The 17,961-nt window shown below is 39.4% G+C and overlaps 2 protein-coding genes across 6 annotated transcripts in view; both read right to left on the minus strand.

Moving 5' to 3' along the window:
• Nucleotides 1–259: 259 nt before the first annotated feature.
• On the minus strand, nt 260–7,632 carry LLPH (LLP homolog, long-term synaptic facilitation factor). 5 transcript variants are annotated; one of them, XM_006731194.3, is made up of 3 exons: nt 7,492–7,632; nt 5,156–5,375; nt 260–614 (listed from the first exon to the last, which is right to left on the minus strand). In XM_006731194.3, the coding sequence occupies exons 2-3, from the start codon at nt 5,358–5,360 to the stop codon at nt 445–447; spliced, it is 375 nt and encodes a 124-aa protein (XP_006731257.1). In that variant the 5' UTR covers nt 5,361–5,375; nt 7,492–7,632; the 3' UTR covers nt 260–444. The 5 variants fall into 5 exon arrangements, with proteins under 5 accessions (XP_006731257.1, XP_030881662.1, XP_030881663.1 ...); XM_031025802.2 differs by having other exon boundaries at nt 7,396–7,548; XM_031025803.2 differs by lacking the exon at nt 7,492–7,632 and adding an exon at nt 7,022–7,372.
• A 1,822-nt stretch (nt 7,633–9,454) lies between these two features.
• TMBIM4 (transmembrane BAX inhibitor motif containing 4) overlaps nt 9,455–17,961 on the minus strand; it is a 31,519-nt gene continuing 23,012 nt past the window's right edge. The window contains exons 6-7 of the mRNA XM_006731193.3: nt 12,256–12,301; nt 9,455–11,703 (exon numbers count right to left, since the gene is read on the minus strand). Of these exons, the coding sequence (XP_006731256.1) occupies nt 11,497–11,703; nt 12,256–12,301 (253 nt within the window). The 3' untranslated portion in view covers nt 9,455–11,496. The remainder of the gene's footprint in view (nt 11,704–12,255; nt 12,302–17,961) is intronic.

Raw genomic sequence — 17,961 nt, forward strand, 5'->3', positions numbered from 1 at the left:
CTTGACAAAATATCTTTTATTCTAAATTAAAATCAAAACTCCAAACAAGTAGTGCTTATAAGATCCACTGACATTCTATTTTAAATTATATAAAAGTTTTCTTTAAACCTGAATCACCTCAAATTTGTCAGTAGATCTTTTTTTTTTTTTTTATCTTTACTAAGACCCAACAGTTACAACCACAGTAACACTTGATAGAATTGCAATGTCTGAGAATCCCTGCACACTGGGAAGCATCCAATTAAAGTATCGGTGTAGCTTTCATTCATCAAAGATTTTATTCAAGCTCCCAAAACAAAGTTGAGGAGTTAAGTTGGGTTTGAATTGAAGAACAAGGCCAAGTGAAACCTGGAAACCAAGTTTTCGTTTGGTGGAAGTTGAAATCCATGTACACATTCTAACCAAAGGCCTGTCCCATGTAGGAGTTTTCAAGTTTTTAAGAGTCTACCAGGCTAAACCCTTTGCTGCCTTTACTTTGCTTTTCCCCTTCCCTTTTTCTCGCTTTGCCTTCAGCCTTTTCCTCTGTCTCTGGTTCATCCATACGGGGTACTGTCCATGCTGGTCTAGAAGACTCTTCTTGTTTCTCTTAATTTCAGTCTCCATTTTCATGTCATCTGAATAAAAGACAGAAAACTATTCATGCACAGAATGAAGAAACAATCTTGTGAAAAAGCATGTGAATGCAATAAGAACATGAGAACTGAAAGTGGTCTGAAACTGCAAAAGAAAAAAGTCCCTTTTTCTGTGGAATGCTCTTTGACTAACACTGAACACTCCTCACAGCACATTCAATGGACTCAGACATGCTCCCATGTATTCCTACAACCATGAAAGACATAAAAAGTATTTATAAGGAACTAGAGAGTCATTTAGTGACTAAGAAACTTTCTGAAGAATGTTGTCATGAGTGTCCATTTTTGGAATAGTAAAAGTTAAACAGGAAATATACATTTAGGATGTATGGGTTTGAGTCACTGCATGAAGGGTAAGTGTATGGCTGTGAGCATTTGTGAGTCAGAAGAACATTTCTCAGATTAAGTGTTTCTTGAGCTAAATAAGACAGCTGAGCCTACTAAGAGCAACGACGCTTTTAATGGAAAGGCCTTAGAAGCAAATGAACTATTAGGAATGGCTGGCCACTTCCAAAGAAGTGTACTTGGAAGAAGTGGAGCAGTAAGCAACAAGCTTGTGATGACAGAGATGGGCAGATGACGAAGAAAAACCTGGATGGGGGGGCTTGGCTGGCTCAGTCTGAGGAGCATGCGACTCATCAGGATCCTGAGTTCAAGCCCCATGTTGAGTGTACAGATTACTTAAATAAAAACTTTAAGAAAAAAAAAAAAGAAAACCTGGATATAGGGGCGCCTGGCTGGCTCAGTCGGTAGAGCATGTGATTCTTCATCTTGGGGTCGTGAGTCTGAGCCCCACATTGGGGGTAGAGTTTACTTAAAAATGAAACAAAACGAAATGAAAGAAAAGAAAAGAAGGGAAGGAAGGAAAGGAAAGAGAGGAAAGAAAGAAAAGAAAGGAAGGATACACAGTGGGCTGCCACTCTTTCTTACCCAGGTGACACCCAGAGATCCAGCTCCACTCAACAGAAGACCTGGCAGGAAGTTCAGTGTAGCCATGCTGCGGTACATCTATCACCAACCTTATCTGCTGTGAATGTTTCCCGTAATGTCCCTCCCTGGGAACTTACCAGGGTATACGGGGTCTTCCATGATCTCTACTGCCTGACATTATATTAATTCATTTATCTGGTTTACTTTTAGTCTCCTCTGATATGTAAATCCCATCAGGATGGAGGCCATTTCTCCTATATTTATCATGTTTCCTCAGTGCCTAGAATAGTGCCTGCTATATATCAGCCATTCAATAACTAGTTGTTGAATGATTGTTAGGTACTGTTCTAGGTTCTGGGGATACAATGGTCCAAATGTGCTCCTTGCTGTCATGGAGCTTACGACGTTCTATTGAAGGGAGCATAACAAAGCAAACTGTAGCCTGTGTTAAGTGGATTTTTAAAAAAAAGCAGCAGAACCAGATTAAGTAGGACCTGGTAGGCTCTGATGAGCACATGGAAAGACAATGAGATGTTTTAAGCAAGGGAATGCCATCACTTGCCTTACATTCCAAAAATATTATACTGGTTGATATGTCAAAAATGAATCGAAAGGGAGCGAGAGCTGAAGAGAGAAGTAAAAAAGCTATTATCTTCGTTCAGGCAAGGGATAATGGTCATCTTAAAGTGCAAACATGAAAGGAGGAGGAAAATGGACAGATTCCTGCTGTATTTTGGAGGTATTAAAGATGTGCTAATGGTTTAGAGGTGGGAGATAAAGGGAAAAGAGATCAAGGTAACTACTAGGTTTGTGGCTTACGAAACTCATTGAGAAAATGAAATAAGGGGAAACGCGAACCTGAGGGCAGAGATGAGCAACCATATTGAAAACAGGTGGATTACTAAATGGAGAGACTCCCTCACCCTTAGTTCTATCCCTACTGAGTTCCTGAAAAACTCCAAGAAGGAGGGTAGCCAGACATGGACATGGGCAGGAAATGAGAGAATTCCTCTCTGAGGATGATGACAGAAGAGAAGAGATCTAGTTTCTGATACAGATCCTCCACAACAAAACCACCTAGGTTCAGTCCAATCATTCTGCAAGTCTAACAGCTGATAAGCCCTCCCCCACACCTTGTCCCCTCCGTGGAAGGCTTCCATTCAACATCTCAGTGCTTTACTTTTAAATATAAACAACCACGGATCACCAGATACTGAAGAAAGCCTCCAACATGAAAGAGAAAGACAAAAATAATGGAATGGAAGGTGGGCACTCGGGGAAGAACTCAACAGAATAGACAATGCATAGAGTAGATCGAAATTTCTCAAACTATAATTAATACCCTTAATGAGATCAGAGAAGATATAATATCCATTAAGAACCTCAGGCTATAACAAAGAAAGAAGAAAAAAAAGAACTTTCAGAAATTAAAAATACCATAGCAAAACTAAACAAATCAATATAACAATAGGTAATAAAGCTATAAAAATCAGAAAGTGTAACAAGAGAAAACAGAAAGCAGGAGAGAAAACTAGAGAATAAATCTAAGACTCAAAAGTGAATAGGCATCTAGCATCCAGAATATATAAGGAACTCCCACTAGAACTCAACAAAAAGACAAACAATCCAATTTAAAAACGGGCAAAGGACTTGAAAAGATCTTTCCGCAAAGATGATATACAAATGGCCAACAAGCATACGAAAACATGTTCAACAGCATTAGTCATTGAGGAAATGCAAATCAAGACCACAAGTACTACTTCACACCCTGTAGGATGAGGCAATTACCCAAAAAAAGAAAGGAGAAACAAACAAACAAGTATGGCGAGGATGTGAAGAACCCTCATTCACTGCTGGTGGGAATGTAAAATGGCATGCCTGATATAAAAACCAGTGAACAGAATTATCAAATGACCTAGCCAATTCCATTCATAAGGACAAACCCAAAAGAACTGAAAACATGTATTCAAACAAGATTAAGTACACAAATGTCCACAGCAGCACTACTGACAACAGCCAGAAGGTGGAAGCAACCCAAATAGCCATCCACCAAAGGATGGATAAACAAAATGTGGTATGTACATCAACTGGAGTATTACTCAGCCCTAAGAAGGAAGTACTGATACATGCTCCAACATGGATGGACCTCAAAAACATTACGGTAGATGAAAGAAGTCAGACACAAAAGGCCACATGTTATGATTTCATTTATATGAAATATCCAGAATAGGTAAATCCATAGATAAAGAAAACACATTAGTGGTTGGTTGCCAGAGACTGTGGGAAGGAAGGAAGAGAGAGACTGTTTTATGTGTATAGTTTCCTTTTAAGGTGATGAAAATGTTTTGGAAACAGGTGATAGTCAGACAACATCATCAATGTACTAAATACTACTAACTGTATACATTAAAATGATTAATTTTATGTTATGACTTTTACCTCAATGACCAAAAAAAAGAGCAAATGGGCAGAGGCAGTGTACATATGAGGAAACAGAGACACAAGTGTTAAGAAGTTTCAAGGAGAGGGGCGCCTGGGTGGCTCAGTCGGTTAAGTGACTGCCTTCGGCTCAGGTCATGATCCTGGAGTCCCTGGATCGAGTCCCGCATCGGGCTCCCTGCTCGGCGGGGAGTCTGCTTCTCCCTCTGACCCTCCCCCCTCCCTCTCATGTGCTTGCTCTCTCTCATTCTCTCTCAAATAAATAAATAAAATCTTTAAAAAAAAAAAAAAAAAGAAGTTTCAAGGAGAGCTGAAATAAAGCAACAGACTGAGAAATGTGAGATCAAGGGAAGGATTTTTCTTTCTTTCTTTTTTTGAGAAGGGACATTCCGGAACACATTTATGCCGTTTGAATGACCCAGTGTGAAAAGAGATTGATAAGCAGGATGCATGAGTACAGCCCTTGAGAATGGAGAGAATTCAGAACACAAATGGAGAAACTGGCCTTTGAGAGAGTATCAGCCAAGAGGGAAAACTTCTCCGATTGGAAGGCTGAGGGTCGCTGCTCTCTTCCTTGGACCCCACATAAATATACTTCTATTTTAAGAGCCTGATTATTATGCGCACTTATTTCAGTTTGCTGCCAAACTGTTATAGGATGTGAAACCCAAGGAGCCTTTTCCCGTTCTGAAACTAGTACTACACACAGCCTCCAACTGCAGACTATGATTAAGACAGAGGTATCTAGAATCTGTCAAAATCGAATACAGGGAAACTCTGAATTTTCAGGAAACTAATGTAATGGCATATAAGGATTTTCTGAATGGGAACTAGATGTTGCAAAGGATAAAATGAAGAAAGATCTCCTATCTTGCCTAGTCCCTGACTGAATAGTGTATCCTTCCAATGAGGCTGCATCTACGTTTGTCTACTGCTGTTGTACTATGCACTTCTGAGACACTCAGGCTCTTGTATAAGCACCAAAGGCACACCTTAAATAATCCAAAACATGCCTACTCACGTGAACTGGCTTTAAAATAGTTTAGCATAGAATCACGTGCAGGAAAGATCGGAGGACAGTCAAAGAGGGAAAAAAGAGTCACAAAAGGAAACTGATAGAATTATTATTTTTAAAATGAAGCACATAAACTCACCTTTTTCATCTTGTACCACACATTGAGTTTTCTCTTGACAATGTCTGGGTACCACCACGGTTGCTATCTCTTGAACATCTTTCATTAAAACATCACTATCTACTTTAAGAATACTTTTAAGTCTGCTGAGTTCCTTCGGGGCATTCTTTTTTCTCTTTTCTGCACGCATCTTCCTTTTCCACTTACTCCGTAAGCTTTTAGCCATATTTTACCTGAAAAGCTAACAGAAACACATATACAAAAGCAAAAATTTACTTTTTTTTTTTTTTTTAATTCATGAGAGACAGAGCGAGAGAGAAAGGCAGAGGGAGAAGCAGGCTCCCAAGGAGCAGGGAGCCTGATGCGGGACTCGATCCCAGGACCCTGAGATCATGACCTGAGCCGAAGGCAGACGCTTAACCATCTGAGCCACCCAGGCGCCCGCAAAAATTTACTATTAAAAAAAAAAGGGCAAATCCTTGGAAAACCAGGTCAAAAGGTATCTCTACAAAACATGAACAAATGGAAAGTAAAACTCTTCACTCTGTTCATGATTTATGATGGCATAATGGACAAATTATGTGAGGGTCAACATGGCATATACAGCCATTAAATAACAAGAGCACCCAATCAAACTCCCTATGGTCGCTGGCAAACAATAAGTCAGGCCAATTCTGAAAGCTCCTGGAGTTTCCACACAAGATGCAGAAATTTAATTTCCCCCCAAATGCAAAGAGCATTACCGCTTCATATTTATGCAACAACTTCAAATTACAAAATGGTTGGCTTTTGTTTTTTCATGGGGTTCTTTTTGTATTTTTTAAGTAGGCTCCACGTGGGCTTGAACTCAGGACCCTGAGATCAAGACCTGAGCTAAGATCAAGAGTCTGACTTAAATGAGTGAGCCACCCATGCCCCCCAAATGTTTTTACACTTGATTTCCTCGAAGCCTATAGGACATGCCACCTGTCTTCCTCATTATCCTCCCCTTAATTCAATGTAGCTATTTTAAACTTACCTATTTCCACTCCTGCTGTTCTTCACCCCTTAGCCTCAGCCCTGAATACTCCGTATGGCAGTTAGTATGAGCTTTTAATTTTTTTTTTTAAGGGAGAGACTGAGAGTGCCAGCAGGGGGTGGGGGGAGAGGGAGAGAGAGAGAGAATCTTAACAGACTCCACGCTCACAACCCTGAGATCATGACCTGAGCTGAAATCAAGAGTTGGATGCTTAACCCACTGAGCCACCCAGGTGCCCGTAGTGTAAGCTTTTAAAAACTTAGCACTTTTCATCCTTTCATGGAATTCTTTAATGATATCCCACCTCATATTCATGATCTACAAGATTATTTGTGACCTAGCCCTGCCTCCTTCAACTGCACACCTCATGCTCCAAGCTCCATCCCATCCCCAAGTACCAATTACATCTGAAAAAAGTTCAATCAGTGACAACCTAGGGACATTACGGGATGTGAGAAGGAATGGGAAGGAATTGCAGGTATTATAAAGGGTTGGGAGGAAGGCTTTTGGGAGTGATTTATGACACTATCTTGATTATGCTGATGGATGTTTGTATACAAATATCAAAAATTACATTACACACTGTAAACATGTGCAATTTATTATACACAATCAAGCAGTTAAATAAAACATTAAGACATGATTTTGGAAAAAAAGAAAGAAAAATTTTAAAGTCCAAACTACGGCCACTTTAGCACCTTTCCAATTTGCTGCTCCTATGCCTGGGAATGATCTTCCTAACGCTTGCTCCTTCGCTTAAGTACCTCAGAGAGGGCTTCTCTGACCCCCACCCCTATAGACTCCCCTCCTTTATTCTCCACCATATCATCCTTTTCTTTCCTTCTAAATAGGAATCTGAAGTTACTTACTTTATTTTCTGTCATCCCCGGTGGACTGTGGGCTCCACGAAGGCAGGGACTAACTAAATACACCTTGTTCATCGTTGGATGCCCCAATGCAGTGTGCTTTTGTTGAACGGATAACTAGTGGAGTTACAATTTTTGGACGCCCATCACAACTCACTCTGTTCCCCTGTCTACAACAACCCAAAACTTCGAGGGGCAAGGATAGAAGGGCTGAGGTAAACAACAATCTTGAGGGCCCAGGTTAACCTGAGCGAGACTACCGAAGAAGGAGGGCTCCACCACGCACAGAGCACAGGGAAGCCCGGGGGCCACCACCAAGACCACGGGAGACCCTCGTCCCTGAAGCAGGTGTGCGTCTCCGCCGGGCTCAATCTTACCCAGAGAGCGACCAAGCTTGAGACAAGATTCTCTACGGACGGTGGGATCGAGCGCCAAGCTCCATTCCCCACTAGACCGGGAATCAGAGAACTCACCGGGAAACTCAGACGCCGCACTCAGAACCACGCTGACCGGAAGCCTCCGCACTTCCGCCTTCCGGGCAGCCCCTTCTACAAACTCCTGGGAGTCCCGGGCGGGCGCACTGCACGCCGGGAGCCAAGATGCCCCGGAAAGCCTTGAGAGGCGGGGCCTTCCGGAGTCTGGCGCTGACGTACTTCCTTTGATGGAAGTGCGACTTTGGAGCTTGACTCCTCCCCTATGGGTTTCCAAGGGGTATTTGGACAATGAGGAAAATAGCGGGGGGGCGTTGTGCGTGAGCCGGTTAGCTCCGACGCTCTAACCCCAAGAGCGATCCTGGCCAGGTGACCCTGCCTGCCAAGTAGTGAGCTCAGAGTTGACCTTTACATCTCAGGTCCTGCATCACGGTTCACACGGTACTCATGGATTTCCTAAGACGGAATCATCCCAGATCCCGTGTTCCTGGAGAATCGGAACTGAAATCATCTTTACTTGAAGCCCTTAAATTTTCCTATCTGGGGTGATGATCTCATGAATGTACGCATTTGTCAAAACTGATGAGGAGGCGAAAGGCAGGCTGAGGACAAGGCATAAGCTGACACCCTGCAACCTCCCCCCACCCCCCACTCCTGGGTGGGACATGTGTGATATTCTTCCAGGAATCTCCTGGCTTAATGTTAATACCTTGCTAGAGGGGAAAAGAACCTTAACTTGACAATGGCAAGACCTCTGGTATCTTATAGGTATCTTGGAGGTCCATCCTCTTTAGCATATCAAAGTTCTTTTGAAACCTCCCTTTAAAAAAAAAGAAACCTCCCTTTTCCTTACTAACCACAACTCCAGAGTATATAATCACCACTCCTCAAGACCCAGGTGCAGCAGCTCTTTCTGCCCACAGGTCCTGTCCCCATCCTTCAGTAAAACCACCATTTTGCACCAAAGATGTCTCAAGAATTCTTTCTTGGTCTTTCTTGCACTCTGTGATAGGCTCTATGTTGGGTATACAAAGATGACTGAAACTAAATTACCGGCTTCAGGAAACTTTAGCCCCTGATGGAGGGACCAGGCTTAAAAGTCACACGGAACATTGCTTCAGCTCCCTCACCGAACTGGAAGAAGCCCCTGGGACAGGAGGCACAGTGGGTAGCACTGAATACCTGACTAGAAGTGCACTGGTTCCCCACCTTAAAGGCATGCTACACAACAAGCACCAGCCAGTAGGGCCTCTGCAGTCAGGGCTCTCCCATGGAACGCCCAACCTGAATAATCACCGAGAACTACAAAGGCTTCTGGGATTCAGACGGTGACCCCATGTTGTCCAGGCTCTAGGTGGTGAGGACTTCAAGGCAAAGCTCTACAAAGATGAACAAGCAAAATTCCCAGCTAGTTCCAAGGCCCACAGCTGGCTGCTGCCACCACTAATTCCCCAAAGTGCATCAAGTGGATCAAAGCCTGGTGTGAGGAGGCCTGCAGAAAAAAAAAATGTACGCAGGCAGACAGAGCCCACTGCACCTTTCCCAAAATTACATTCCGTAAAAACAATTCTCAGATACTGCTTTCTCTGTTTTCCTCCTACCTCTGGCTATACTTTGTACCTTGCATATGGAGTTGCCGATCGCTCTGAGTCCTGCTAATTCCACTTCTTAATATATTTCTGGAGTCCGCATATTTTCACCTTTACTTGTTATAAGAAACTGAAGTTGTATGTACCCTTTTATCCAGCAATTCTGCTTCTAGGTATATTCCCCTATCTAGGCAAACTCCTATCTCTGCACACTGGGACACATACAGGGACAAACAGAGCAGCACTGATTTTGCCAGTAAAAAAGAAGGAACCATATAAAATTCTTCGACAGGAAAAGGTATGAATAATTATGGTTCATTGATAAAATATAATAGTCTGCATCAGTGGTTTTCAAACGTCTTGGTCTTGTGATCTCTTTACAATCTTAGAAATTACAACATTTGTCATATCAGAAATTAAAACAATTTTTAAAATTTTATTTAAGTCCTTTAAAAAAGATAAATGAATTACATGTCTACATTACTCTTATTAAAAAACTATTTTCCAAACCAAAAAATAATTTACTGAAAAGAATGGCATTGTTTTACATTTTTTAAATGTCACATCTGTTTTTGCTTATTATCTTTAGTCACAATTCAGCGCCTTCTGCCTTTGCACTGCCAACAAGAATAGTAGCTGACATTAACTAAGCACTTAGTTTAAATGACATACCCATCTCATTTAATCCTTATAATAGTCCAATAAGGTAGGTATTACGATTCCTATTATAAAGATGAGGCAAAAGACCTAAGAAAGGATAAATAACTTGCCAAAAGTCACATCATCAGTTGGTTGCACAGCAAGGATTCCAATTTAAATGCTCTCACCCACTATACTATGTTAAACTTGAGTTGAGCATCATGCAACTAAGTATTCAACAATTAATTGATAAGGATGGAGTCAAATTTACATCTAAAACTCACCAAAGGCTAAATCTATATTATTAATTTATTTCAACTTAACAGCTAGGGAATGATGCTTAGTGGGTGTTATGGGCCGAGTTGGGCCCCCCGAGATTCATATGATGAAGTCTGTCTTAGTCTATTTGGGCTGCCATAACAAAATACTAGAGCCTGGGTAGTTATAAACAACAGAAATTTATTTCTCAGTTCTGGAGGTTAGGAAGTCCAAGATCAAGGTGCTGGCAGATTCAGTGTCTAAAGGCCCTTTTCCTCGTTTGAAGATTGTATCTTTTTACTGTTACCTCACGTGACAGAAAGGGTGAGGGATCTCTGTGGGGTCACTTTTGTAAGAGCACTAATCCCATTCATGAAAGCTCCATCCTCATGACCTAAGCATGACCCAGAAGCCCCACCTCCTCATACTAGCACACTGGTCATTAAGTTTCAACATGTGAATTGGGAATGGGGGTGGGAGACAACAAACATTCAGACTATTACAAGGTCCTAAGCCCTAGTATCTCAGAATGTGACCATATTTGGAGACAGGGTGTTTACAGAGGTAATTAGGGTAAAATGAGGTCATTAGGGTAGGCCCTAATCCAATATGACTTGTGTCCTTGTAAGAGAGGAAATTTGGACACGGGACAAGTACAGAGAGAAAACCATGTAAAAACGGGGAGAAGATGACCATCTACCAGCCAAGAGAGCGATCTCAGAAGAAACATACTATGATCTCAGACTTCTAGCCTCCAGAACTGTGAGGAAATAAATTTCTGTTTAAGCCACCCAGTCTGTGGTACTTTGTTATGACACCCTAGCAAGCTAATACAGTGAAGGCATTTGCAAAAGTTTGCTTGGCCACTGCTATAATTTTTATATGGAACCTGTACTTAAAAAAAACTAATAATGTCATGTTTTATGTCAAAATATCTGACTTTCAAGAAGACATCTCATTTTTAATTCATCATTGTATAATGAAATGTCATTAACATTTTAATATAATGCTGAATAATTCGATGGAATTTACCTTTTACACTTTTTCCTTTCTAAATAATAAATAAGATCAAAATCTTCTAGTAGAAGGAAATTTATACTTTATAATGATAAGGACACAAGTACTTTAAAGGAAAAATTTAGATAAAATCACTAGTCACAGATAAACTGACCGTCTAATCTACTCATGAAATTATTTTTGAATTGCAGATGAACAATCTACACATGGCAAATTTAGGATTGAAAAAACTGAAAAACAGAATTTTGATATCTCCTGAGATTCTAAATCAAGGATTTAGAAATGAGATACCATAAAGAATAGTAAGATTTATATTATTAGTATATAATCTAGTTAATTATATCACATATTTAATATAATATATATTACATATAATCAGAATTATTATAATCACTTTTCTACAATAGTAATACAGATATTACTAGTATACTATATAATAGCTCAGAAGTACATACCATACGAAGAAAGTCACAAAAGTATTTAATAGTTAATTATATCTCAAACTTTATTACTTAATCAATCAGTTTCCATATACTGCTTTCAATCACTTTTTATTAACTGCTTCCAAAAAGCGCAACAGGTGCAGGAATAGGTTGATGACATCCAAGTAGAGGCTGATGGCAGCTAATACATACTCTTCAGGTGACAGCTTATGCATCAATGAGTGTGTGTCATAGATGATGAATCCACAGAAAAGCAGGGCTCCCACAGCAGCCAAGATCAACTCCATTGTTTGACTATAGAAAAATAACTATAGGCAAGAAATTAATCAGTTTATATTTAAGAACTGTATTAAGCATACTTAAGTTACTTGCTCTTGAGTTATATATGCTATATACATATTTAATGCTTTACAACTTGGAATGCAAATGTTAAAATTAGAAAAAGGCAAGGCAGGTCCATCCTCATTTTTGTTGGATGAAAGGATGAATGGATGAATCAATGGATATCCTCCTTTCTATTAAATCACCCACAACTTTGAACAGTAGCATTCCAAATATAAATTATTTTAAAAAAATATTTCTTTTTCAGAATTATATGTGCCACTGGGAGGTTAGCAGTTCCAAGTGAGGGCCTCTTTCTCTGTAATTTAAGTCATATGTTCATCTTCCTTTTAATTGATAATATTAACATAAGACCTTGATTTTTTTTAAGATAATTTTTTAATCATTCTATATACAAATGTTCCAGATAATTATAAGTAAGTGTCCTATCATAAGAGTACCTCTTACAGCTTTTTGAGATTATTTATACTGACATGGCCAGAATTATATTTCAAGTTACTATTTTAAAAACAACTTACCTTCAGGATTCCTGACAAGCACAAAATCCACAAAACAGCAAACAGTCTATAAAAACAAAATATTAGTAATTTAGAATAGTGTTCCTTTACCAACTATGTAAGCTGATGCAACATTTTCTGAAGAAACAAATCCATCCTGATAATTGCCAAAGAATAAGTAAAATATAAGAGTTCATAAACATACAATGAATACTGTAGAGTACTCAGAAATTGAAAAAACAGCCATCTACTCAACATTTGTTTTTATAGTGAACAAAACTAATTGGAAGTACCATCTTTAAAGTTTTCAACCAGAACACAAAGAAAATATTGATATAAGCAGAAATATCACTAGAAGCATTTTAAGACAGAGACCTATAAGACTTTTAGAAAATATATACATGAACAAATGAAACATAACTGCAGTTTTAAACCAAATAACAATATCAAGTTAGTCTGTGAACATGCATATCTATTAAAGCTCCCAATGTACTCCCTATTTTATTCTAATGTATTATGGAAATTAATATATGCAAATAATAAATTTGCCACTGCTATAATTTCATGAGTTACCATTCATACATATTATATATAATGTATAGTTATGTATTATAACATAAAGTATAAATATATGACAAAGGACATCTAAGCAGTCAGTCCTTTGTTATCAAATATGAGACTTACAAGCCTGAACACACATCTGTCGCTTCAGGCCACAAGGAAGTACTGGGGTCAAATTTACCCTCTCTCCTTAAATAAAAACCACGCAAAACATATGACTGAAGAGCAAGCAGCACAGCACAGTAACTCCTGAGATAAGGGAAGCGAAGGAGGTAAGCTCTGTAACTGACCCAGCTCGAAAGTGTTTCCAGACCAAAGCGTGGCAACAAGAACCCATATGAAGCCCCCTGGCCTCCCTGAGTTGAAGTGGTAAGAATTCAGAGGTCAGAGGGGCCATGGTGGCTAGGATTTGTGGAGGAAAGTTCCAGAAAGGAGGGATCTATAAAGAGAGCTAGCTAGCTCTGGTGATATACGGAGAATTCCCTTCCAGTCTTTAGCTGAGCACAGATCAATGCATACATATGAAGAAGTGACAAAGGCTGGGGGAAGAAACACCATGGAGAAGCAGGCAGAACAATCCTCAAAGCCCACACAGGGCCAGGAATAGTTCACATTCACCCCAGCCAAAGTGGAAAGACCTCCTAAGACATGGGGCTTTGAATAATTCTTAGAAAGGTACTATCTCAATAGTACGGCCAAAATAGCCCTAACCTAAATGCTGTTCTGGACCCACCTAACAAGGGCTTAAAAGCAAGCGTCAAAAAGGTCAGACAGTTTTGGGCGCCTGGGTGGCTCAGATGGTTAAGCGTCTGCCTTCGGCTCAGGTCATGATCCCAGGGTCCTGGGATCGAGCCCCGCATCAGGCTCCCTGCTCAGCAGGAAGCCTGCTTCTCCCTCTGCCTCTCTCTCTCTGTCTCTCATGAATAAATAAATAAAATCTTTAAAAAAAAAAAAAAGGTTCAGACAGTTTCCAAGGAACTTAACAGCTTACTAGAAGAATAAAACCAAAATATTTAAAGGAAAACAAAAAAAATTCACCACCCAACAATTTAAAATTTACAATGACCAGCATCGAATAAAAAATTATAAAGGCATGCAAAAGAACCAGGAAATATGACCTATTACAATGAGAAAAATTAATCAATAGAAACAAATTCAGAAGTGACACAATGATAGAATTAGTAAACAATGACATTAAAAAAATATATTCCGTATGTTCAAGAAGGTAGAGGAAAGCATCACTACGAAAAGAGAAATGGAAGACATATATTTTTAAAAGACACAAATTAAACTAATTTTCCACAAATGAAAAATATATTATGTCAAATGAAAAATACTCTGGTTGAAATTAACAGCAGATTATAACACTGAAGAAGAAAAGATTATCAAACTGAAAATAGCAACAGAAACTAACCAAAATGAATCACTGAGAGAAAATTGGGGGGAAAAAAATAAACTGAGCATCCATGAAAGGTAGGACAACATCAAGAAGCCTAACATGTATGTTGAAGTCTCAAAAGAGAAGAGAAAGGGGATACATAAAAATGTTTGAAGAAACAATTCCTGAAAATGTTCCAAATGTGATGAAAACTTTTTCAAACTGATAAATCCAAGGAGCAGAAGAAATATGAAAAAACCACCAAGGAATATCACAATCAAATTACTAAAAATGTTGAACAATTACTGAGAAAATATGAAAAGTAGCTGGAGGATAAAAGACATTATGTACAGAGAACAAAGATAAAGACAAAAGACTTCTTGTCAAAAATACATAAACCAGAACACTAAAATACTGAAAACAGAAAAAGAAAAAAAAAATCTAGAATCCTACACTCAGCAAAAATAACATTCAAAAACAAAGGTGAAATAAAGATTTTTTGCAGACATGCAAAAGCTGAGAATAAGACACCAGCACTATAAGAAATATTAAAAGGGGACACCTGGGTGGCTCAGTTGGTAAGCGTCTGACTCTTGGTTTTGGCTGATTTTGGTTTTCATCTCAGGGTCACGAGATTGAGCTTCTTGTCAGGGTCCTCACTAAGCAGATTCACTCTCTCCCTCTTCCTCTGCCCCTGCACCCCCGCTTGTGTGCACGTGCGCTCCACTCCCTCTCTCTCTAAATAAATAAATAAAATCTTTTAAAAATAAAATAATATTAAAAGGAAATCACTCAGGCGGAAGGGAAACATAAGATGGAAATTTGGATTGACACAAAGAAACGGAGAACAGAAATGACAAAGATGCGGGTGAACATAAGACTTCGTTTATTTTTAAATCTCTTTAAAGGATAATTCAATGTTTGGAACAAAAATAATAATATATTATGAGGTATATAACTTATGTGGAACTAAAAGTTTATAGCAACAACAGCATAAAGCTGGGGAAAGGAGATGTAACTATGCTCTACAGGAAATGGTTTATTATTTAGAGGTAGACTATGATGATTTAAAGATGTATACTGTAAGGGCACCTGGCTGGCTCAGTCCTTGGAGCATGCAACTCTTGATCTCAGGGTCATAGGCTCGAGCCCCATGTTGTAGAGATTATTTAAATAAATAAATAAACTTAAAAAAAATCTGGAGTAAGAAGAAGGAAGGAAGGAAGGGCAGTATACTGTAAAACCTAGTGTAACCCCTATTTAAAAGAGCTATAGCTAATAACTAATAAAGGAGATAAATCAAATCAAATAATCCAAAGGGAGGAAAAGAGGTACAAAGAACAGATGAGATAAACAGAAAGAAAACAAACGGCAACATAGTAGGCTTAAACCCAACCAGATCAATAATCACATTAAATGCCAATGATCTAAAAACTCTAATTAAAGCAGAGATGGTCAGATTGGATTCAAAAAAAAAAAAGCAAGAGCCACCATATGCTTCCTATAAGAAAACTGTTTTAACTATAAAGCCACAAAGAAGCTAAAAATAAAAGGATGGAAAATGATATACCATGTTAACACAATCAAAAGAAAGCTGGGGTAGCTATATTAATAAAGTAGGTTTTAGGGCAAAAATATTACCAGAGATAACTACTAACATAGAATGCACAAACATTCTAGTGCACAAAGAACATTTACTAAGTATCATAAAATGAATCTCACTAAATACTATGGGACTGAAATCATGCAAAATATGTTATTTAACAACAAAAAAATAAAATCAGAAATTAAGTATACATAGTATTATAATCCAGTGTGGTAAACTGAGGGCATGGTGACATTCCAGCTCTCAGTTCTCATGCTAGAATGGCCACAAAATTTCTCTGGATACATTTGGAATACCTAAATTAGAATGAAGTATCATGCCACCACATAATATAGATCCTTCAGGATTAAAATGGACTCAGGACTTTTTCATACTTAAACCTTAGGAAAACTCCAAAGCTTTTGCACCAATGAGTGTGGGAAGGTGGTATTAAGAACTGTAACTCAACTGAGGTTTTACCCTACTCACAGGCTAATAAGTTAGCCTGGCATAGTTTCATGGAGACATGAAGACATGAGACCCCTAAGTCTGAGATGAAGAAGTTTATCACAGCAACAGGAGTTGTTAAAGAACCAGCATAATAGATTGGTGTTGTGGGTGCAAAGAAATGAGAGAGCGGGGGCGCCTGGGTGGCTCAGTTGATTAAGCGACTGCCTTCGGCTCAGGTCATGATCCTGGAGTCCCGGGATGGAGTCCCGCATCGGGCTCCCTGCTCGGTGGGGAGTCTGCTTCTCCCTCTGACCCTCCCCCCTCTCATGCTCTCTCTCTCTCATTCTCTCTCTCTCAAATAAATAAATGGGGTCTTTAAAAAAAAAAAAAAGAAATGAGAGAGCGAATAGAAGGCTTAAGAAAGAAAGTCGGGGGGCGCCTGGGTGGCTCAGTCGTTAAGCGTCTGTCTTCCGCTCAGGTCATGGTCCCAGGGTCCTGGGATCGAGCCCCGCATCGGGCTCCCTGCTCAGCAGGAAGCCTGCTTCTCCCTCTCCCACTCCCCCTGCTTGTGTTCCCTCTCTCGCTGTGTCTCTCTCTGTCAAATATATAAATAAAATTAAAAAAAAAAAAAGAAAAGTCGGACATTGGCATTTAACATTTCTTCAGTGGAACAATTTCTAGTGGCAACAAGGTCCACAGTGTAGCCATGGCAGGGAAATGAAAAGTTGCTAAAGAAGAGGTCCAGACACATTGAGAAGCTAAGGTGATAGGTGGGCCTAACATGTGGTTCGATGCTAAAGTCTTTATAGAATGAGGAAGGTTGGGGGCACCCAGCTGGCTCAGTCAGTAGAGCATGCAACTCTTGATCTTGGGTTGTGAGTTTGAGCCCCACACTGGGTGCAGAGGTTACTTAAAATTCAAAAAAAAAAAAAAAAAACTGAGGGAAGCTTGAACAAAGGGAATCAGTGGCAGTAATGAGGAAGACTGGGAAATGTATACCCAGATACTCAAATGTTACAACATAAACCTTACAGCAATGAATTTCCAGCACTCTTAGGAAAGAATGAAAGTAGCACCAGGGGTTTTCAATACTAATCCAGCAGTTTCAATACTAATCCCCCACCCGAAACTATATGGGGTATGGGAGAATGAGCAGCTGGAGAACAGTGTTCTCAAGGAGGAATCAAGTTTCAGCTGAAAGAAGAAGAAAAAATATATTAGGAAGAGGCTGAAATATAGGTAAGATTGTTTACCAGACTGGGATTTCTAGAGACTATACTAGAATGGATAGGAAGGAGGGGTGCAGTTGGAGACTGGGATGGAAAGAAAACAGCAAATCTTTCATCATATATACCACACGAATGTGTATCGCCTCCAAAACACAAAAAGTAGGAAGCAAAAAAAAAAAGTTGCCTCTCTCAAAATCACACTCCATTCTAATGCAACCAGTTAAGCATCGTGCACCACTGTCAGTGTTGGCTGACCAATTATATTTTATCCCAATAGAGATTTCTGGTAATCTGGATTGTGGGGTGGGGAAGGGGATGAAAGAATGTTTTGCAAGAGGTTTTGTAAATTTTTAGTGTTGTAACAGGAAAAAGAACAGAAGATGTTGATGATATGTCAACAGGAAGCCATTGTGAGCTTAGACGAGATATACATTCTTACCAGGTGAGGGAAACACTGTACCATTATCCTAATATAAAAAATATCATTCCATATATTTATTCGTTTGAAGAAGGATACAGGTTAA

Source organism: Leptonychotes weddellii, chromosome 5 (genome assembly GCF_054177405.1).
Source record: "Leptonychotes weddellii isolate Sample4059 chromosome 5, ASM5417740v2, whole genome shotgun sequence".
NCBI lineage: Eukaryota > Metazoa > Chordata > Mammalia > Carnivora > Phocidae > Leptonychotes > Leptonychotes weddellii.